The 22,864-nt window shown below is 35.7% G+C and overlaps 1 protein-coding gene across 4 annotated transcripts in view; it reads right to left on the reverse strand.

The window, feature by feature from the left end:
• LRRC9 (leucine rich repeat containing 9) overlaps positions 1–22,864 on the reverse strand; it is a 107,815-nt gene that overhangs the window by 80,417 nt on the left and 4,534 nt on the right. For 2 of the 4 annotated variants that reach the window (XM_027568729.1, XM_027568728.1), the window contains exons 2-9: positions 17,950–18,030; positions 17,474–17,692; positions 15,635–15,775; positions 14,818–14,881; positions 14,443–14,513; positions 9,141–9,323; positions 3,214–3,369; positions 467–663 (exon numbers count right to left, since the gene is read on the reverse strand). In XM_027568729.1, coding sequence (XP_027424530.1) covers positions 467–663; positions 3,214–3,369; positions 9,141–9,323; positions 14,443–14,513; positions 14,818–14,881; positions 15,635–15,775; positions 17,474–17,692; positions 17,950–17,997 — 1,079 coding nt within the window. In that variant the 5' untranslated portion in view covers positions 17,998–18,030. The remainder of the gene's footprint in view (positions 1–466; positions 664–3,213; positions 3,370–9,140; positions 9,324–14,442; positions 14,514–14,817; positions 14,882–15,634; positions 15,776–17,473; positions 17,693–17,949; positions 18,031–22,864) is intronic. The other 2 variants (XM_027568730.1, XM_027568731.1) reach the window with 2 other exon arrangements.

Here is a 22,864-nt window from a genome sequence, read left to right on the forward strand (position 1 = left end):
GGCAAACTAACTTATCCATTTAGTGCCCTAGTAAATAAAAAATTTACAGTACTTACTAAGTCTTCTTGCTTTATATTTCTAGTTGATACTCAACCAGAGTTTGTTTCTACATGATTCCAGACAACTGCGTATATGCTTTGCTCAGTCAGATCTATGTGGTGAGTTTTCTGCATCAGTAGCAGCTCTTTTTTTAGTTTGCATTCACTAGAGCAGTGATGTGACAGGAAGCCAGTAGGGGGAAATTCACTGTGCCTAAGTATTGCCTCTGGAAAAAACTACATATGTCAGCTTTGAACCAATGATGTCTAGCTCTACTGGGAACTGGACTAGAAACACATTCCATGTTTTACTTCATAATATAATTCTTTCCACTCATGAAGAAGGGAACTGAGCTCAACTGATAGCCTAGAACGTTCTATTCTCTCATGTTTTGAGTTTGAACACCTAGACAATTCATAAAACATACTCATCTAGTTTTTTGTTCCAGAATGTTACCCTTTCATTCAAGGCATTTAGTTTGGTCAGTATCTTCTGTTGAAGATTTGGTTCTTCTGTGATAGTTTCACAGTTCTTTGATTTTTCAAGTTCAGTTACTTTGTTGTTACTGGATCTATCATTGTGCCCTTTGCCAGATCCCTTGAGTTCAGCAAGTTCCCGTTCCAGCTGTTGAAATCAGTGTGCCAGAGAGCAAAAATTTTTAGTGGAATTATTAAATATATAGTTAATTTAAATTAACAAAATAAAAATCTAGATAATAAATAGGCCAAACTTCATAAAAACATGCTAAACATGTGATTACAACTTTGGTACAAGTTTAGTCAGCCAATTTCTCTTGACCAAGGGACAGTCTTAACTACTTCAAATGTGGTAGCTTTTTTAACTGACAATCAGAAAAGCAAAGAAATGGATTTTTAAATATTAAGTGATGAGTTTGCTTCTATTAAAGCCAAAGTAAAATTATAACAAATATTGGTTTTGGTATAAATAAAATATCTAAACTTCAAATTAATGTGACTTCTGTCACCTACCTTTCAATTTTTCAATATTTTTTCAAGTACTTTGGTATTCTGGGGAAAAAATCAACCACAGCAAATATACAAAATATGTATATAGGGATGCATATTTTTCCTTTTGCCACAGTCTCCTATATATGGCTCAGCACAGCAATGTCTTTATTTAAAATTTTGATATTTTGTTTTTTCTTGTTCATAATGGGCTTTGTCGGCATTCATCTGCATTTCGAAAAAATACTGTACTAGGTATGATTTATTGTAGTTACTGAGGTTTTTAGCACTCAGATTTTGGGCCCACAGTAAGTGCCTCATTTGCCTTGCCTTAATCCCTGCCTTGCAGGATTTCAAGATAAATTGTACTCTACCTGGAGAGGTGTATATATATAGAAATTTACAAAGTATCTGTCCTCCCCCTCTATAATGGCTATATCCAGCTGTTAAAAAACAAATTAAGCATATTTATAAAAATGGTTACTAGTTTATCTTATCTAGAGGTATTATTTTTCACATTTGCAGGTTTTACTTAATACGTTCATTTCCACATAAAAATAGATATAAAATGATTTCCATACACTGGTTCATCTTTTATTCAAAAATAAATTTTGTTAATGTTTTACTCTGAGGATAACTTTCTATTATATTATTAATTAAAACCTGTTTATTTTAGAAATATATATTATGACTTATATTATCTATTAATATAATTAATGATAATGTATTTATAAATATTAAATATATTTAAAAGACTTGGGTTTTAATGGTAGTATACTATTCTATCTTTTTTTTTTAATTTTTTTTATTTTTTTATTATTGTTATTATACTATTCTATCTTAAGAATGAATAATTCTTCCCCTCTGGTTAAACATTTAGGTAAGTTTCCAATTTTTTGTTGTTATTAATAGTACAGTGATAAATAGCTTATGTATGTAAATATTTATCCAAATCCTTAGAACAGAGTACACGTAGATTTACGGGGTCTGAGGCTACAGGCATTTTCAGGCTGTGACTACGTATGACCCAAATTACATTCCATCGGTGGTATAGTAGTGTCACACTCTTTACCAGCCTGAGCACTATCATGTGTTATACTTTGACAATTTTATAGGCAAAAATGGTTGTTTGTTACCTTAATTCACATTTGGAAACTCATAATTAAGTTGAGCCCTTCTTTCAAATGTTTATTAGTCATTCTTTATTTCTTCTTTTGTAAAATAGAAGTTTATGTGCTTTGCTTGGTTTTCTATTTCAATATTTGATTTTTGTTTTATTTATGACTGTTTATACTAGGGATATCACATCTGTCCAGGATGTTTGTTGAAGACATTTTTCACACTGTCATTTATTGTTTACTTTTATTAATGATGCTTTTTAAGTACCAAAGCATTTTACTTTTATTTTTTTGTAATTGAATCTACATTCTGTTCTTTTGTCACTTCTAATATTTCTTTTATTTGGTAGGCTGAGATCAGGTAAACATATTCATCTATATATTCTTCAGTTTTTTCAGGTTTTTAAAATTTTTACATTTAGTTCTTTTTTCCCCACTGGCATTTATTTTTGGTAAAGTGTAAACTAAGAATACAATTCCCCTATTCCCAAATAGTTTATTTTTTTAATACCATTTGTTGAATGATTATATTTTCTTGCCTTTAAAAAAATACAGTAAGTTCTAATATGTACAAAGTTCTATTTTGAGGTTAATAATCCTTAATTTTTCAGAGACTACTTTTGGTAAAGGAAATACAATTTACTCCAAGTAAAAAAAACAAACATAACTACCAAAGTATAGCTTGATTTAAAGTTCCCACCCTGTCTTAATACCTTAATAGTATTAGTAAAGGAATATTTTAGCACTTTAGGCAAAAAAATGTATTATGGGCACAGCCTGAAGGTGTCTAACAAAAATGCAGCTGAAATAACTTCAATAGATCTCTGTAACTTTTGGATTCATATTGGATTACACAGCTTTTTAAAATGTTTATAAATTAATAAGCCTATACCTTTTTATGGTTGCAGACTTCTAAGCACACAATGAAGCTTAGTCAAGCAAATGGAATCAAAAGTTTGGGGGCAAACTTGGAAGTATTAATAAAAAAAATTTATATATATATACTATATATGTAATTTAAAAGATAATGCTGTCTTTTTGCCAGTTTTCTTAAGATATGGCCACTGAAATTTTACAATATTAAATCTTACATTTTTTTTCACAAAGCTAAATAATTTTATTTGTTCTTCTGGCAACTTCTGTAATTTGCATTTTCGATCATTCAGTTTTTCAAGGTCTTCATTAAGATGTCTCTGAACAGTTTTTATACGCATATTGTAATACATTATTTTTTTCATTGCTGTGGTCTAAAAGTGAGGGGAAAAAACAACAAAAGATTAACTGAAGCAAAAAACATTATAAGTAATTATTAGTGGCATTACGGGAGTGTGATATGTTCTATATAACCCACTGGAAAGTTTTGAATGCTCGATTACTAATAATGATGATAGTTGAAATGATAATGGCTACAGAGTGCTGTATTTAAACTTAATAAGCAAAATATAAAATTCCAAAGATTTTCTTTGTGGATAATATTTTAAGTGTGAGGCATATTCACATTTATTCGAGGATGACAACGTTAAGAGCCTCCAGATAGAATTCAGTTTATAAAACCATATCATTTAGCTAAAGAGGCAGTACTACTAAAGCAAATATGTAATTATATTATTCCTATTTGATTAATTTAGGGAAAAAATACACTGAAGAGCATTAAAAGCAAATGTAACATTATTCAATTGAGTTTTTAAAAGCATGGCTAAGAAATCATGGATTTGATGAGTTTTTTTCCCCAATTCTCTAAAAGGATGCTCTAAATAAACTTGTTTTAGATTGAGCAAATAATTAAATCGTCAATCTACCCATCACCTAGAATACCTTAATACCAGTGGATCACTCAGTTATTAATAAATACATGCTGATAAATAGACTAAATCTACTATTGAAAAATACACCAGTTATACTAATACTATACTACTACAGCTAATACTCATAAGCAGTATTAGTCAAAAAGAACTAGCTGAGGAAAAAATAAACAAATCAAATGCACTATTAAATGTGACCTATATTTAACTGTTTACCTGAAATAATGAAGGCATTTCTTTTTATCAGGAAACCTGTACCTCAAATAATTTGGAAGGCTTGTACACTGTTCTGGACATGTGTTTTCATAAATGCAGGCTTTTGTTATGTGATTCATTTGGTAGACAGTGGATAATTAAGATCCCAACAGAATTATTTGGCATAAATCATGGAACAGACACAAATATATGGCAGGATGAACAGGCCAAAAGTATTCCCTTGCCCATGCATATTATGAAGTTCTGAAATTGAAATCACTAAATTCCTCTGCAAAAAATAAGGCATTAATAACACAGAACGGTTCAGGAAAAAAAAGTGTTTTTTAGAATGATTAAGGTATAAAAAATTCCTGATAAAGAAGAGCTTATTTTGGAAGTGCAGCTGAATTAGAAGAAAAAAGGAAATGGCAAGTCGTGTTTCTTAATTTTTGACTATTTGGAGAAAATGGAAAATCCAATAAAGAATGCTTTGAGTCTGTGGCAGCTAAAAAATTCTAATGAATTCTTAAATCTAAAATGAGAGAACATGGGTAGAGATAGGACTGCTAGATAAAATGTAAGATGCCAAGTTAAATTTGAACTTCAGGTAAACAGTAAATAATGTTTGAGTATAAATGAATAAGTATAACTAAGTTTAAGAAGTATGATATTAAAACATTATTTGTTGCTTATCTGAAATTCAAATTTAACTTGGAGTCCCTTAGGTGGGGGACAAAAAAATACTGCTTTTCTTTTGTTTTTAAATTTTTTAAAGATTTTATTTATTTAAGAGAGAGAGAGAGCATAAGTCAGGGGGACAGGGGCAGAGGGAGAGGGAGCAGACTCCCCGCTGAGCAGGGAGCCCGACAAGGGGCTTGATCCCAGGACCCTGATATCATGACCTGAGCCAAAGGTGGATTGCTGAACTTAACCAACTGAGCCACGCAGGCCCCCTAATTATTTTTGAATAAGTAATATATTCATGTTTCAAACAGCAAAATAATTGAAAAGTATACAATGAAAAGTCTACTTCCCACACCTGTTTCCCATCTGCCCCACCTTCCACAGGTATCTACTGATTTCAGTTTCTAGTGTATCCCTACACAGTTTCTTCTACTGTACTTTTATATTTTATTAAGAATATACCTATATCTGCATTTAGGGACATAAATTATGATATTTTACTGTTCCTGAACTCTTTCTTTTTTTTTCATTAAGATTTTATTTATTTATTTGACAGAGAGAGACCAAGCGGGAGAAGGAACATAAGCAGGGGCAGAGGGAGAGGGAGAAGCAGGCTTCCTACTGAGCAGGGAGCCCGACGTAGGGCTCGATCCCAGGATCCTGGGATCATGCCCTGGGCCGAAGGCAGACACTTAACAACTGAGCCACCCAGGCGCCCCATTCCTGAACTCTTTCAAAAATCACTTACAGTGTCATAACAATAAATAAGAGTTATCAATCGGGGTTTTTTTTATCCTTGTTTGAGAGTATATACTTAGACTTTGGAAAAGTGGGGAAGACTATGTTGTAAATTTTAAATACATGGCAAATCGACTTTATAGGCTTACTATATTCAATTTGCTTTTTTGTGTTTGAACTTTTGAGAATGTCGAACTCATTTTTCATCCAATTCCACTTTGGTAGAATTACTTGCTTATTACAGTAAAAAAATTTTTTTGAAAATAGTCTAACTATAATGTGAAATCCAATTGCATGTTTGTACTAACAAACAAAATTCGTTCCATTTGCTTCTTTGATTACCAAAAATGAATGAAGTCATATAGTTTCATAGTGATTATTTTTATAGTATTTAACAATTAAAATGGGTTTTATGCCCATTAACTCACTGTGTCCCTACAATAACACTCAGGACAGGTACTATTTTTATCATCACTATCTTAATAGTTGAGAAAACTGAAGTTTGGGAAGGGAAAGGCCTTATCTAAGTGACTGGTTGTAATGGAAGCAACTGGAGCTTGAATCCAAGTCTTCTGTTTTAAACTCCCATATTCTTCCCTCTTTCCCATGCTGACTCCATGGTGGTCCTCCTGACTTTACTTGCCACTTAATAGTTTACACAAATGACTCCAGAGTCATGGGTGAAAACTGGAAGAATCAACAGTACCCTGCTCAAGAGTTTATCACATTGGAGAATTGCCACAACCAGACACAACCTGTCTTCTTAGGAATGGTAATGAAGAAAAAGCATCTTGGAATCCATATGCAATCCTTAAATAAAAATACTTTGAATTTGAAAAATCATCTTGATCTAAATAAAAACTTGGGCTATATATATATATATATATATATGTATATATATATATATATATACATCTTATTTTTGCCTTAAAAGGGTGAAGAAAGAGAAGATATAAGGAACCATGTAACAATTCCTTATTTTATTCTTTTAATGATAGTACTTCTGACATATACAAGACTAAACCAAATGTATGACAACCTTAGCCAGAATGTCAAAAGAACCTGCCTCTCTTACCTCTCCTCTTCCATCTCTTCTGCAGGTTCCTCCTCTCTCCCCAGTCTCTAACACCCAACTGACACACTTCCCCATTTACACTATTCCCTTGGTGATTTATCTAGTCCCTGGCTCTATGCACCATCTTTCTGCCTTCAACTCTCATATTTGTATCTCCAACCCAGGCAACTCTCTTAAATAGCAGACTCATATACCTAACTACTTATTGAACATATCCTCTCAGATGTTCAAAAGATTGCTCAAAATTTACATGCCTAAGAGGCACTTGGGTGGGTGGCTCAGTCAGTTAAGTGTCGGACTCTTAATTTTGGCTCAGGTCATGATCTCAGGGTTGTAAGATCAAGCCCTGTGTCAGGCTCTGCTCTCAGAGGAGAGCCTGCTTCTCTCCCTCTTCCTCTGCCCCTCCCCCCACTTGCATGCGTGCCTGCTCTAAAATAAAAAAAAATCTTTTAAAAAAATTTTACATGCCTAAAATTAAACCATGATTTTTCCTTTTAACCCACTCCTTCCATATTCTTCCTCAACTCATTAAGAGCAACTTCTTTCCTCCTTCAGTTGCTGAGGCTTGGAATCACTGTTTCTTTCCTCTGCACCTCACATCCAGTCAGTCTACAGCAAATCCAGATGGGTTCCACTTTCTAACTACTACAGAATCTGACTACTTTTTACCACCTCTTCCACTAACACCTTGTATCAAACCATCAACACCTCTCATCCCAGTAACTGGGCCCTAACTGGTTTCTCTGCACTTACTTTTCCCCTCAAATCCTCTATTCTTAATTCATTTGTGAAAAGGATCCCTTTAAAAAATAAGTCATTTTGTCTCTCCTCTTTGAAATTTTCCAGTGGCCCCACCTCACTCAAAGTAAAAGCCAAAATCTTTTTAACATCCTACAGTCTCATATGCTCTCCCCTCCTCGGCCATTCCTGTTTTCATCTCTTCTCTTCCTCTCACTTACTCAGCTCCACCTACACTAACCTCCTGTTCCTGAAATTTGAGACGCATGTTCCTGCCTCAAGTTCTTTGCATTTGCTGATCCCTTAAAAGCTTGCTCACTTACTTCCTTCAGGTCTCTGCCTGAGTGTTGCCTGAGGAAATCCTCTCCCAACAATTCTATATACAGTACCCAACACTCCTCCCTCTGGCCCTAAAATTATCTTGTTTCCTTCACCCTTGTTTTATTTTTCTCCATAGCATTTATCACTACCTGACATACTAGTTGTTTTCCTACCTAGTTGTTTATTATTTGTCTTCTCCCGTAAGAATGTAAACTCCAAGCAAGCAGGGATTTTGTCTGTTTCAGTCACTCTGTGTCTCTAGGGCCTGAGCTGTGCCTGGAATGTAATAGGTATTAAATATTTGTTGGAGAAGTTAATAAGCCAAGTAATTTCATGAAGCGTGAACCAGCTCACCTTGGAAGAAACTGCCTAATGTAAAACTCTGCAGATAATAATGGACATTTCAAAAAATGTGTTACTGTTATTTTTGACTTCATACTGTTAGAGAAGACATTCTTCCCTGAATCTCCAATGACTTTGATCACCTGCTAGTAGACAAAACTCTAGCCCTTTGCTTGATATTGCAAGACAGTTCACTTTTTAGATTGGGGTGGGAGAGAGGATAATCTCAGTTATGGAAAAGAGAGGAGAGACTGGAACCTGAGAATAAATCCTCAGGCTAGTAAGAGAAGAGGAACAAGATAAATAGATAAAGGCATGCTTTATATTGAGATGATGGATGAGCCACAAAGAAAGGATGGGAGGGCTCACGTGGGGGCATCATCATGCTTGGCACACTCTAGATACTCAAAACCTATTTACTACATGGTTAACTGAATGAACGGAAGTGGCGCACTGGACTGGAAGGAAAGGAAGAAATACAATGTGGAAAGACTATTAATAAATATGGTGAATTCCTATGTACTCCATTCTGAAATTATAGAATTCTTTGATGGCATGTGAAGTTAGACCCTTTACTGGGAGGCTCACCATCAATGGCAGCCTAGGAATGGCTCTCTTCAAGATCTGAGAGATCTTCGAGATTTTGGGAGTGTGGGTTGATCCACCTGTACTTCTAGGGAACCCCAAATCATTTTTAATTAGATTAAAATCTACCTAATCCTGGCATACTACCATCAACCATGGATATTTTTTAATTTTGATATATAGTATTCCAAATGAGAGGGTTACTTATTTCATTTCTACATTAGTTAGGCCTTATTAATTTTTGTATATATAGCACTAGTTCAATTATTCTTGACACTCATGATAATCTTTCCGATTTCTTTTTTAGTTTTGTATAAATTATGTTTTTCTATTAATTCACCTTCTAGTACTGTCATCAAATTTGATATTCTAGTACTAATATTATTTATATACGTTTATGTGAAATATCCAGCTCACTGGGGCAAAAGTAGAGTTGGTGACAAGAACTGACAAGATAATACTACCTACCATATGTGGACACAGCCAGAAAGAAGCAATTAAACTTAAGTCACAGATATCTGATTAGGGATGCACTTACATCTGCCAGTTCCTTGATCTGTTTTGCTGACACATCAAACGTGTCAAGTCTTTGAAGGCTAGGCAAGTGATACAATACATGTGTGGAATAATTACACAGCAGACAAACTGGATTGGTCTTATATTGAGGATCATTCAGACATAAATCCTTTAAGCAACGCAGCCTGGTTAAGTTAGTGAGGTCCTAAAACAACAGCAATAATAATGTTCAATTAATTAATTGCAACTTCCATTTATAAAGGAGGCATTTGAACACTTAAGATCACCCATAATTTAATGTAATGCATTTTACTATGTGCTTAAACATGTTAAAGTGATTTAGATGGATAAAATTTTTTTTCTCTAGTGAAAAACATGTCAACTACATGAAGAACAGCTAGCAATAATTAAACAGCAGACTCTTCTGTAACTATATATTTTAAATATAAAAGGTCAAAGAGGGGAGGGGGTAGGGGGATGGGTTGGCCTGGTGATGGGTATTGAGGAGGGCACGTTCTGCATGGAGCACTGGGTGTTATGAACAAACAATGAATCATGGAACACTGCACCAAAAAACTAATGATGTAATATATGGTGATTAACATAACAATAAAAAAATTTTAAAAAAAAGGAAAAAAAAAAGGTCAAAGAATATTTACTAAACCATGCATTCCACCTGGGACCTTGAAGCCAGTCACCTGAGCACATTTATTTATGAAGACAACGCTGCCCCCTCTGCACAGGCCCTTTGCTAACAACTGTCCCCAGTGTTTCTGTAGGTCTCCTGCTTCCTCTGCCGCCATTTCCCACACTTACCACTCTAGGAACACTGCTCACCATTCTCCTTGGCCTCTAGATCTGCTTTTTTCATCAAAAGCTAGGGGACCCCTGTTTTATCATAATCACTGTTGAATTTCTGATTTTTAGGGGTTTTTGTTTCCTTGTTCTTCTGTAAATGCCCTTTCTACCAGTTAATGGCAACTGAAGCCTAGTTTTCTCCTGAGGGCCTCATTTTCCTTGCACCCTGTGGTGGGTGGGCGGGGGATTAATAATGCACTTCCAGGCCAGTGCTTCTCCTGAATATCTTTTATCCTGAGGTTTAAGCCATTGTTTACACCTTCCTTTATTTGGCATCTGGCCCTTGCTTAACTCTTCAGTCTTGTCTCTTCTGTTTCAACCCTAACATTTCTTGTTTTAGCTGTATCAAACAAGTGGAAGTTTCAGAATGTGCTAGACCCTAAGTTATCATTATACCTTTACTCATGCTGCTACCTTTGAGTGCACTGAACTTCATCCCAGTTTTACCTCTTAATCAAAGACTCAATCTAGTATCATCTTTTCTGGGAGTTTTGTTTCATCGCCCAAGTGTGGGGCAAATGGTCCTATGAACTCTCTTTAGCCACTGGGTTTACCTTTGTTATAGAATTTATCACAACTCTATTACCAATTGCTTATGCATACACAAGTCTATAAGCTAAAGGTCTACATGGGCTTTGGCCCTCAGTCTCTAAGCTAGGAATGGTGGTTATATTTTTAAAGTGTTGAGAAAACTAAAGAAGAATTCACGACAGAGGCCTGGTGGAAGAGGGTACTGTGGTGGGGTTGGCTTTAAACAGATGTAATTAATGCTAGTTAGTAGAGTCAGAATCAGAGTTAAGGGAAATCCAAAGCAAAAACCAGAAGGCATTAGTTCTGATGATAAAGTACAAGTGGAATGGGGAAGTAAGTCGTGAAGTCAGGCTCCCAGAGTCAAAAGTAAGACAAGGTCTGGGGCGCCTGGGTGGCTCAGTTGTTAAGCATCTGCCTTCGGCTCAGGTCATGATCCCAAGATCCTGGGATCAAGCCCTGCATCAGTGTTTAGCCCCTGCTTCTCCCTCTCCCACTCCCCCTGCTTGTGTTCCCTCTTTCACTGTATCTCTCTCTGTCAAATAAATAAATTTAAAAAAAAATCTTAAAAAAAAAAAAAGATAAGGTCAGCTGGCCAACGTGTGTCCAAACTCTTGCTGGCTGGCCCCAAGGCTAGTACTGGGCTCATGGCAGAAGTGGGACTAAGCAGAGTTGCTCTGAAATGGAGATTTCTGGACAGAGTTGTGCAGAGAATTATTTGGTCAAATTCTGCAGGGGCAAGGAAGGTAAATCATCAGACTCTTCTGAGGAGTAAACACTCTTTTTGATTTTGGGTAGCTGTGTTTCTTTTGACCATCAGTCTAGGCTATGGTAGGTATGAACTTTGAAGTCTTACTCAGAAACCCCCTCCAACCCCCACCTATAGTCTAAAGTCAGATGACATTGGAGTCTATGAAAGCACAAAATCTTACTGAAAATTGGTGGTGTGGTACCTGTTATGGATGGAAAGTGGCACAGAAGCATTCCATCAACACTAGTATAGTATCTTTTTAGGGTGGGTGGAAAGGTTAGAGATAAAAATTCAAGATAATAGTGTTTCAGGAACATTCTTAATGTGAGAATAGTAAAAGTTGCTGTGAATCATGTTTCAGTGCTTTTCTGAAAAACAGCCAGCATTATTATATAGAGAACTTTTTCATTTTATGCCATATAATACATTTTCACAATCTAATTTTTATCCCTACTTTTTTGATGAGGAGATTGAAACAGAATAAGTTAATGTAATTAAAGTGATAGTAATCATAAAATGGTATATCTACTGAGTGCTTACTGTGTGCTAGTCATTATTCTAAGAGCTTTACATTATTATTTTGCTTAAACTTCACGTTATCACAGTACAAAGCTGCCTCTGGCTTGTGGCAGGCCTGGAAGTGACAGATCTTTCTATGCAGCGATGCTCTCCTGCTCCACAAGGCTGGAGCACCACATGATAGCCAGGGTAAGATAAACTTCTATGTGGCTTCTTGGTAGGACCTTATCCTCACAGCATTGTGAACTTGTCTTCTTCAGTTTCGATTCATGATTCTCTCCCTCACTCTGTTCCAGGCACAGATTTCTAGTTCCTTGAATTTGCCATGCTCTTTTTCCCCACTTAGGTCCCTCACACTTTGCCTGGAATGCTCTTTCCCTAGGCACCTCCTACTTATGTCTCATAAGTTAGCTTAAAAATTACCTCCCACAGCATTCCAAATTTATCTTTCATCGTTCCCTCTGCTGTCTTCTGCTGATGTTCTCAAATATACCCCTTGATTTCTTACCACGTCTTCATGCATATTGTTCTCCCCATCTTAGAATGCCTACTTCCCACAGCATGTATTTATATATACATGTATATATATATTTTTCAGTAATCTGTATGCCAGTGTGGGGCTTGAACTCATGACCCCAAGATCAAGAGTCCCTCCCACTGCATTGTAGAAGATCCTCCTCCAATGCCTGTTGAAATTCTGTCAGGCCCTCAGTGTTCACATCGAATATTTCCTCTTGAATTTGACCAATAAAATTTTGTTTAAACTTTTTATATTTTTAAAACTTCTGGTTAAAGTGTTTATGATATTCTGCCTCATTCTATAGTTTTTTGGTGTCTAATATTCTTCTGAGTAAAAGGATGTGTATTTTAATAATGATCAATTCAAAATTATTTTATAGTGAATTTATACATCTTTCTTCATTACTGTCTAGAGGAAGTGTTTGAGTATGCACTTTCAATTTGACACTGTCAAAATTATAAATGCCTTATGTTTTCACCTACATTATATGCCATCAACATTAAGTCTTTTTGTTTTCCTCTCTTTCATTCAAATGTTTATTGAGACTTTACAGGTCAAGTACTGTTTTAAGCATTATGGATACAGCAGTGAACAAAACAGGCAAGGTTCCTGCATTTGTGGAGCTTGTAGTAAGGGATGTGGATAAGTGCCAGGGGATGTGGCATAAATGCCAAGAGGAAAAAACAAGGAAAGAGTGATGGGAATGCTTCAGGTTAGGGAGGGTAGTAGGGTTATTGCTATTTTACCTAAATTGGCCAGGAAAGGTGTCACTAAGAACATAACATCTGAACAAAATCCTCAAAGAATGAGGAGAATGAGCCATGAAGATATTTGGGGGAAGAATATCCCAGCAAGTGCAAAGGCCCTAAGGTGAGAGCACTAGCTATATTCAAGGACCAGTGAGGAGACCAGAGTGGCTGGAATGGAGTAAACAAAGGGGAAAGTGGTAGAAGCTGTAGTCAGAGACACAGTGCGGGGAAGACTAGATTATAGAGAGTCTTGTGGGCCATTGTAGGAATCGGCTTTTTCTCTGAAAGAGATGAGAAGCCAAGGGAGAGTTTTGAGCAGAAGAGTGATTTGATCTGACATAGTTTTTGAAGGAGCAGGTTGCTGTGTAGAAAACAGACTGATAGTAGTGAAAGGGTAAACACAGGGAGACCTGTTTGGAGGCTTTTTTTTTTCCCTCCAAAATGCAGGTTAGAGATGATCGTATCTTGAATCAGGTTAGTAGAGATCTAGGTGGTAAAAAATGGTCAGACTGGACTATCTGAAGGTAGAGCCAATAGAACTTGCTGATAGATTGGATATGGGTTATGAAGGAATAAGAGGAGTAAAAAAAATGACTCTTAAGGATTTTGGCTTAAGTTGTTAGAAAAATGGAGATGCCGGGGCGCCTGGGTGGCTCAGTCAGTTAAGCGGCTGCCTTCGGCTCAGGTCATGATCCAGTGTCCTGGGATCGAGCCCCGCATTGGGCTCCTTGCTCAGGGGGGAGCCTGCTTCTCCCTCTCCCTCTGCCTGCCTGCTACTCCCCCTGCTTGTGCTCTCTCTCTTGCTATCTCACTCTGTGTGTCAAATAAATAAATAAATAAATAATCTTAAAGAAAAATGGAGATGCCATTTAGAGAGGTAGAGAAGGTTGCAGGAGAAGTGAACGTTCAGTGCGGAGGAAATCAGTTTGAGTTAGGATAGGAGATATCTATAGTTCTGGGAAGTTAGGAGGGTAAGTAGAAATAGAAATAGTTGTTAGGGAAAGTAGAAAGTGAGGAATAATAAGTGCATAAAAGGTATTTAAAGTCATAAGACAATGTGATTATTTAGAGAATAAATGCAGATAGTAATGAGAAAAGATCCTGGGACTAACCTGGAGTAGCCCATTTTTTAGATGCTAGGAGAAGATGAAAAACCAGAGGTGAAGCCAGAAAGATCAGAAGAAAACTAAGCCAAGTAAATAGTTTCTTGTTTGGTTTTAATAGTGTCACATCATTAGGGCCAGCTTAATCAGCTGCCTCTAAAATTTCTTAGAGTACTGAATAGTCCAAAATAATTAAATTGTTCTACAAAAGGGAACTATTTAGTACATTTTCTGCAATAAGATGGTTCATGATCCAGGTTGGTAAATAAAAAATAGACTGTTCCACTTAAACATACCTTGAAAGAACATATTTGGTTACCAGAAAGGTTTAATCTTTCCAGTTGTTCATTGGGATCAAGACATCGACCTTTAATTTAAAAAACAAGATGAAAGAAAAATTAAATTTCTTGTTTTCCCTCATATTCTGTCATATTTCTTAGTTGTATATGATCATCATTTCTTGCATATAAGTAAGGCTAACAGTAACACTGTATAGTTAGTAACAACTGATTAATGGTTAATATTTTCACATCCTATAATCATAGATTTAGAAATGCTTTGCAAAATATCATACAAAAGAGTCTAAAAAAAAGAAATCTAAGAATGTACTTTTCATACTGATAAAAAATTATTGTAGCATTATCTCATATTCCAAATGAAATAATACATACCAATGCTGCTTATTAGATTTCCAGCAAGGTTAAGGTCATTTAAATTCTTCAAAGTTTGCAAGCCCTAAAAATTTAGACAATATATCATTTAGAGGAAGTCAGTAATATATATATTTATAAATGATCTGATCAATCTGGTTAGTTCTCCAAGTGTTTTGAGCACTGGGTACTGTGTACTTCACAAGCACAGAAGTAAGTAGGTGCCTTCATGCAGTCATCTTTGTTTCTCTGGAACGTGGAGAGAATTATTGGAAGAAGAGGGAACAGGGAGGGGGGGGAGAGGAAAGGAGGAAGATGAGTAGGAAGAAAAACACATCACACAGAATGTGTTTATAATCTTTGGCAAGTTATATATATAACTTCTCTAAATGTCTATTTTTTTAACTTTCAAGGAAGAAATAACCTACCGCCCAGGCTTGGTAGGAAGAGTAAAGAAAACATCGTATATGAAGTTTTCTTTCTTTTTTTTTTTTTAAGATTTTATTTATTTATTTGACAGCAAGAGACGGAACACAAGCAGGGGGAGTGGGAGAGGGAGAAGCAGGCTTCCCGCTGAGCAGGGAGCCCGATGCAGAGCTCGATCCCAGGACCCCGGGATCATGACCTGAGCCGAAGGTAGACGCTTAACAACTGAGCCACCCAGGCACCCCCCCGTATATGAAGTTTTCTACACATTATAAATGCTATATATATGTTAAGATTTTCTTAACAATAATTAAGCTGGTCATAAATATGCCCATAATATGATCTTGGACATTATGATTAAAACTCCACAGGGGTAACTGACTTTACATATAAATTACTGAAATTATCTTACCTCAATATTTTTAATTGTATTGTGATTCAGCCAGAGAACCTCCAATCTGAATAATTTCTCTAAATTTTCTATTTTGGAAATTTTATTATAATATAAATACAGTTTTTCTAAATTTCTACATTCTTGAAGACCTCCAATTTTCTGTAAAAAAAAAAAAGACTGAATAGCGTTAACTTATGTTTTGGCATTATCCTTTTAATAAAGTAGATTATAAGTACATTTTCTTTTTAAAATCACACTTTATTGCAAAATCTGTATCCAACAAAATGAACTGAACATTTTAAAGATTTTAAAAATTTATTGGGGCGCCTGGGTGGCTCAGTTGGTTAAGCGACTGCCTTCGGCTCAGGTCATGATCCTGGAGTCCCGGGATCGAGTCCCGCATCGGGCTCCCTGCTCGGCAGGGAGTCTGCTTCTCCCTCTGACCCTCTTCCCTCTCGTGCTTTCTATCTCTCATTCTCTCTCTCTCTCAAATAAATAAATAAAATCTTTTAAAAAATAAAAATAAAAAAATAAAATAAAAATTTATTTATTTGAGAGAGAGACAGAGAGCATATGCATGTGAGTGGGGGGAGGGGCAGAGGGAGAGGAAGAGAATCTCAAGCAGACTCCACTCTGAGCTAAGAGCCTGATGCAGGGCTCCATCTCTCCATCTGAGATCATAACTTGAGCCAAAAGCAAGAGTTGGAAGCTTAACCAACTGAACCACCCAAGACCCTCAAATGAATGAAACATTTGAAAAGAAAAAACATGTAATCCCTCCACCTAAAGACAACTATTTTCAATGTTCATATTCTTTTAAAATTTTAATCAATTCTGTATCTATTTTTATATTATAATCATGATACCTATATAATTTTGTGGATTTTTTAAACTTAAGACCATCTAAAATGTTTTTGTAATCATTCAAATAATTTTAATTACAAAATATATTAGCTATAATAACATTCTTAAAAATACCTGTATATGTGAAATATTTGTTTCAAATTTTTAGTTATTATAAATAGTACTGCAACAAATAACTTTATGTTGTTTTCTGCTGTTGAATTACTCCTCTAGGATTAAATTTTAGGATTAGGGATTTCTGAGTCAAAAGGTATACACATTTCCTTGACTCATGATACATTTTGGAATCTTGCTTTTCACTACAGATGTTACAATTTTCTTTTTTTCTTCAGATTTTATTTTATTTTTTTAAAGATTTTATTTATTCATTTGCGAGAGAGACAGAGAGAGCATAAGCAGGGGGAGAGGCAGAGGGAGAGGGAGAAGCAGACTCCCTGCTGAGCAAGGAGCCGGATGCGGGACTCGATTCCAGGACCCTGGGATCATGACCTGAGCTGAAAGCAGACGCTTAACCATCTGGGCCACCCAAGCGCCCTCAGATTTTATTTTTAAGTAATCTCTGCACCCAAGGTGGGCTTGAATTCACTACCTCGAGATCAGGAGTTGCATGCTCCCCTGAGCCAGCCAGGCGCCCCTAGATGTTACAATTTTCACACAACCAATAGTGACTAAGTAAACCAATTTAAACCAATTTACTACTAAGCAATACTGGGTATTATTCGATCTGATCTGATTACTAAAAAGTAGAATATGTCTACATTTTGATTCTTTATTTCTATTTTCTCCTTTGGAGAAATCTATTTCTGTATTTTACCCATTTGTTTTGTTTGTTTTGTTTTACTGGGTAAAGGGTTTTATTTTACTTCATCATGTATGCCCCTCCCCATTCATCTGTTTTGATCCATGACTCATGCATATATTTCACGGAACTATTTTTCCAAAGCCAAAGAATTAAGCATAAAATACTTCATATACGGTTATGTTTAGACTTACCTCTATGCAGCATTCGGCAATCCAGAGTTCTTTAAGCCGTAAACAAGTTTCTAGCCCTGAAATTTCTTTTATATCTTGAGCAACAATTGTGAGACTTGTTAAATTAGGAAATAATGATAATCCAACTATACGGGGATAACCTGAGAAAAACATCTCCAGTTTAGAAGCATCTGATCCTTCTTGTCCAATCATCTCATAAGACAAACCATTGCATAAACACTGTTTCAAAAAAAGAAATTGGGTTATTACCTATTTAAAGTAATTTAAAAATTATTTTGCTATTAGAAATTATAAACTGTCAGTTGCACTGATGCCATTTTTAACTCACAAGAAGGAAAGTTATACCATATATATGATTCTTCTCTACTTCCAAAGGTCATGAGGTAGAAGAAACCTAGGTGAGCTCTGGAAGTGTAAAAATGTTCCATTTAATATTCTTGCAAATGTAATTGAAAAGAAATTTGGCTTTGACTCACCAGTTCCTTAATTATTTCTTCTTGGTTTAGGTTTTCACATTCAATCATCTTCCATTAAAAATAAAGGTCATAATAATATATCTATTAAGGAAAATGAAAAGTTGAAATAAATTCTAGAGTCATGTTATTACAGGTTGAAGGGGCCTTAAAGATACTTAGGTAGAATTACCCATATGTGGCCTGAAATTTTCACACAGTATAATACCAACTATCTGTCTAGGCCCCAAGACAGTCCATCAAAGTCTTCTGTTAGAAAATCAGTTTATTATTTTGAATTTAATTCTGTGTCTCCATAACTCCACTCCATTGTTACTTTACCTCCTGGGTTCAAGTAAAATGAGTGTTTTTCTTCCACACCATAAGCCTTTCATACTTGAACATGGTCATCTCTCATCTACAACTTTATCTCACTCCCCAGTTCATCTCTTTTAGTTCTCTCACTAGAGATAACTCTGTTTCTCTCCTTTGAACAGGCTCCAGTTTATCCTTCCTATTATACTGTTGTGTCCAAAACTGAACATAGCTCTAGCAAAGAAGTGTACTAGCAAAGAAAAGAAACCTCAGGGTTTTGTGACATAGCTGGCATGGGAATAAATACTTAATAAAATGAATTAACCAACATTTTCATTTTAGATGATATGAACTGCTTAATACCAAAGTAGCTATAATAAAAACCCAATTTTTTGGTATTTTTTAATATATTCATTATATTATTCCAGACATATACATAGGAATCTAGGTTTTAATATGACGACATGACAAAGCAAAATGTAGGTATGATGTATATTATGATCCCACTTTTTACAACAATTCCTCTGTAGTTATGTATGGGTGTACATCTGTGTGTATATGTATATATATGTATACGCATGTGTGTATGATTACGTAAGGAGAAAATATGTAAAGATACATTCTAAATGGTTAACATGAGTTACCTTGGATGCAGGTGAAAGCTAGTGTGGTTATGATAGGCATGAGAGGTTGGATAGGGATAGATCTAGGTAAAAATGGCAAAGAAAAAAAACTTTTTAAGAGCATGTTTAGTATTCTATAGTATGACTATATAAACCATTTATTCATTCTACTGTTAGTAGACATTTGGAATGTCTCCAGTTTGGAGCTAAATAGTGCTTCTCTGAACAGTTTTATCATGCAAGACATTAGGTACACATTTAGTCTGAGTTTATACCTAGAAGTGGAATGAGAAAGAAACTATTGTTGTATACAACATGGATGATTCCCACAAACACAAGCTGAGCAAAGAAAGATACACACACAGTGAGGTTTATACTATGTGGCTCTGTTCACATAAAACTTGAAAACAAACCAATCTATGGTATTAGAAGAAGTCAAGATAGTGGTTACCTCTCAGGGTTGAGTGATCAGGAGGAGGTAAAGAGGGGCTCTAGAGTGCTGATGAAGATGTATTTCGTGATCTGTGTGCTGGTTAAAGGAATGCATTCACTTTGGGAAAATAAAATTAGATATCTAAGATTTGTGTGATTTCTATATATATGTTATTCTTAAAATGAAATTTTACTTAAATATTTATTTTAAAAGTATATGCTCACTTTCATTCATTTATGCAAAATTATATACATGTACAGGTGTACACATGAATTAAAATTTTAAGAAAAAAAAAGATGATGACTTGTGTCCTTGTATCCACCTACCTTCTCTCCCCAGATCCCACTAGAATGAGTAGGGAAATGTGAAAATAAGAAAGGAATGCGTAGCAGTGCTAGGAAAAGAGCATTGAGTGCCAGAGATGTTGAGAAAGGTATTTTGTTGTTTTATTTAAATTCCAGTATAGTTAACATACAGCAAAAAATTAGTTTCAAGTATAATACAGTGATTCAACAATTCTATATATTATGCAGTGTTCCTACTAAGTTCCTACTAATTAAGTCTTAACTAACTCTTAATCCCCTTCACCTATTCACCCATCCCCCCACCTCACCTCTGGTAACCATCTATTTGTTCTCTCTAGTTAAAAGTCTGTTTTTTTGGTTTATCTCTCTTTATTTTTCCTTTGTTCATTTGTTTCTTAAGTTCCACATATGAGTGAAATCAAATGGTATTTGTCTTTCTCTGACTGGTTTATTTAACTTAGCATTATACTCTCTAGATCCATCCATGTTGTTGCAAATGGCAAGATTTGGGGTTTTTTTCCTTTTGGCTGAATAATATTTCATTGTGTGTGTGTGTATGTATATATATATATATATATATATATATATATATATATATATATCACCTCTTCTTTATCCATGCATCTATCGATGGATACTTGGGATGCTTCCACAGTTTGGCTATTATAAATAATGCTGCAGTAAACATAGGGGTACATATATCCCTTCGAATTAGTGTTTTCATATTCTTTGGGTAAATATCTAGTAGTGCATCTACTGTATCATAGGATAGTTGCTAAAAATATCATAGCTATTTTTAACTTTTTGAGGAACCTCTATACTGTTTTCCACAGTGGCTGCACCAGTTTGCATTCCCACCAGCACTGCATAAGGGTTCCTTTTCTCCACATCCTTGCCAACATCTGTTGTTAATTGTAGCCATTCTGACAGGTGTGAGGTGATATGTCATTGTAGTTTTGATTTGCATTTCCCTGATGATGAGTGATGTTGAGCATCTTTTCATGTGTCTTTTGGCCATCTGTATGTCTTCTTTGGAGAAATGTCTGTTCAAGTCTTCTACACATATTTCAGTTGGATTATATTTTTTTTGGTGTGTTAATATTTTGGATACTAACCCTTTATCAGAAATGTTGCTAGCAAATATCTTCTCCCATTCATAAGTTCTCTTTTAGTTTTGCTGATTGTTTCCTTTGCTGTGCAGAAGCCTTTTATTTTGATGTAGTCCCAATAGTTTATTTTTGCTTTTGTTTCTCTTGCCTCAGGAGACATATCTAGAAAGATGTTGCCACAACCATGTCAGAGAAGTTACTGCCTGTGCTCTCTTCTAGGGTTTTTATAGCTTCAGGTCTCACATTTAGGTCTTCAATTCATTTTGAATTTATTTTTGTGTATGGTATAAGAAAGTGGTCCAGTTTCACTCTTTTGCATGTAGCTGTCCAGTATTCCCAACACCATTTGTTGAAGAGACTTTTTCCCATTGCATATTCTTGCCTCCTTTGTCAAAGCTTAATTATCCATATAATTGTGGGGATATTCCTGGGTTTTTTATTCTGTTCCATTGATTTATGTGTCTATTTTTGTGCCCATACCATACTGTTTTGATTACTACAGCTTTGTGACATAACTTCTTCAAGTCTGAGTTGTGATACCTCCAGTTTTGTTGTTCTTTTTCAAGATTGCTTTGGCTATCTGGGGTCTTTTGTGGTTCCATACAAATTTTAGGATTGTTTGTAGATTGCTTTGGGTAGTATAGACATTTGAACAACATTTGTTCTTCTAATCCATAAGCATGGAATATTTTTCCATTTCTTTGTGTTGTCTTTAATTTCTTTCATCAATGTTTCATAGTTTTCAGAGTACAGGTCTTTCACCTCTTTTGTTAAGTTTATTCCTAGGTATTTTATTAGAGAAAGGTCTTTTGAATGGAAATGAAGTAGACAGCCTGAGACTGAGAGAAAAGCCCTTCAGTACAAACCAGCCACAAATTCAAGGTACCAGGGAAAGAAGTTTTACAAAACTATCCTAAAAATTCCCCAAACTCGGAGGCACAGTGATTGGGAATAAGGTAGCTGTGAGCCATCCAAGGGAACCAAATCAAAGGACTTTGAGATTTGTATCAGATCTCAGGCTCTGTAAACTGGAGATGCAGTCCAACCTTGCTGAGGTGAGGAGAGGAGGGGCTTCGGCTAACACCACAAAGAAAAATACAGCCAGAAAATTATCCTGGAAGGTCTAATTCATTCACTCATTCATTAATATGTGTTGATGTATTGATATATCTACCAGTCAGAAAATGACAGGGGTAGAAGGAAAGAAAAGACTTTTGCAATAAGGTAGCATCTGGGCAAGGAGCTGAAGGAAATAAGGGAGAGTGAGCTATGAGGAAATCTGGGGAAAACGCACCCAGGCAGAGGGAAGAGCACATGCAAAAAAAAAAAAAAAAATAGGATGAAAGGATACTTGGCATGCTTGCAGAATAGCAAGGAAAATGATATGGCTAGAGCACAGCTAGGAAATGGAGACTGGTAGGATGTGACATCAGAGAGGTAGTGCAGAGCCAGATCATGTGCTAGCTTGTGATTTGTAGGCCCTTTTGAGGATTTTAGATTTTATGAGTAAGATGGAAATCCCTATGAGGATTTTGAGCAGGAGTAACATGAGCCGTCTTAAGTTTTGAAACGGATCACCCTCAAAGAATCTGTTGAAAATAGACTGTAGGGGTCTAAGGTAGAAGCAAGGAGACAAATTAAGGGACAGTTGTAATAATGTAAGTGAGAGAGGATGGTACTTGGAGTAGGGTGGTGGTAGTCGTGATGGTGAGAAGTAGTTAGATGATGGACCTATGTTGAAGGTAATACTGTGCTTTCCTTCTTTGCTTGCCATTAACAACTATCTCTTTACCCCATTCTTGGGTACCCCCAAGATATTACAGCACAGGCTGCAGGAGTGGCCAGGCAGGGAAGCACTTTGCAAGGAACAACTTGAAAGGATTTAGATATTCCATCAGAGGCCCATACATAGATGCAGGCCATAGTCTTGCCTCCCTAGGCTTATTCAGATGCCATACTAAGTAAAGGAAGGCTTTGTACCACTACTTCTCATCAGAAAAGAAGCCCCTACATTCTGGTTTAATGTCTGTGAACATTAAAAGGAAAGCCTGCCTTCCAACTATTGCACAAGGAACGAGGCCTGTCCTTAGTACATCCAAAGTCACCAAATGGGGATCCAAGTTATCTAGTCTATATCCAAGATGTCTGTTCCAA

The sequence above is a fragment of the Zalophus californianus genome, chromosome 6 (genome assembly GCF_009762305.2).
Source record: "Zalophus californianus isolate mZalCal1 chromosome 6, mZalCal1.pri.v2, whole genome shotgun sequence".
Lineage (NCBI taxonomy): Eukaryota > Metazoa > Chordata > Mammalia > Carnivora > Otariidae > Zalophus > Zalophus californianus.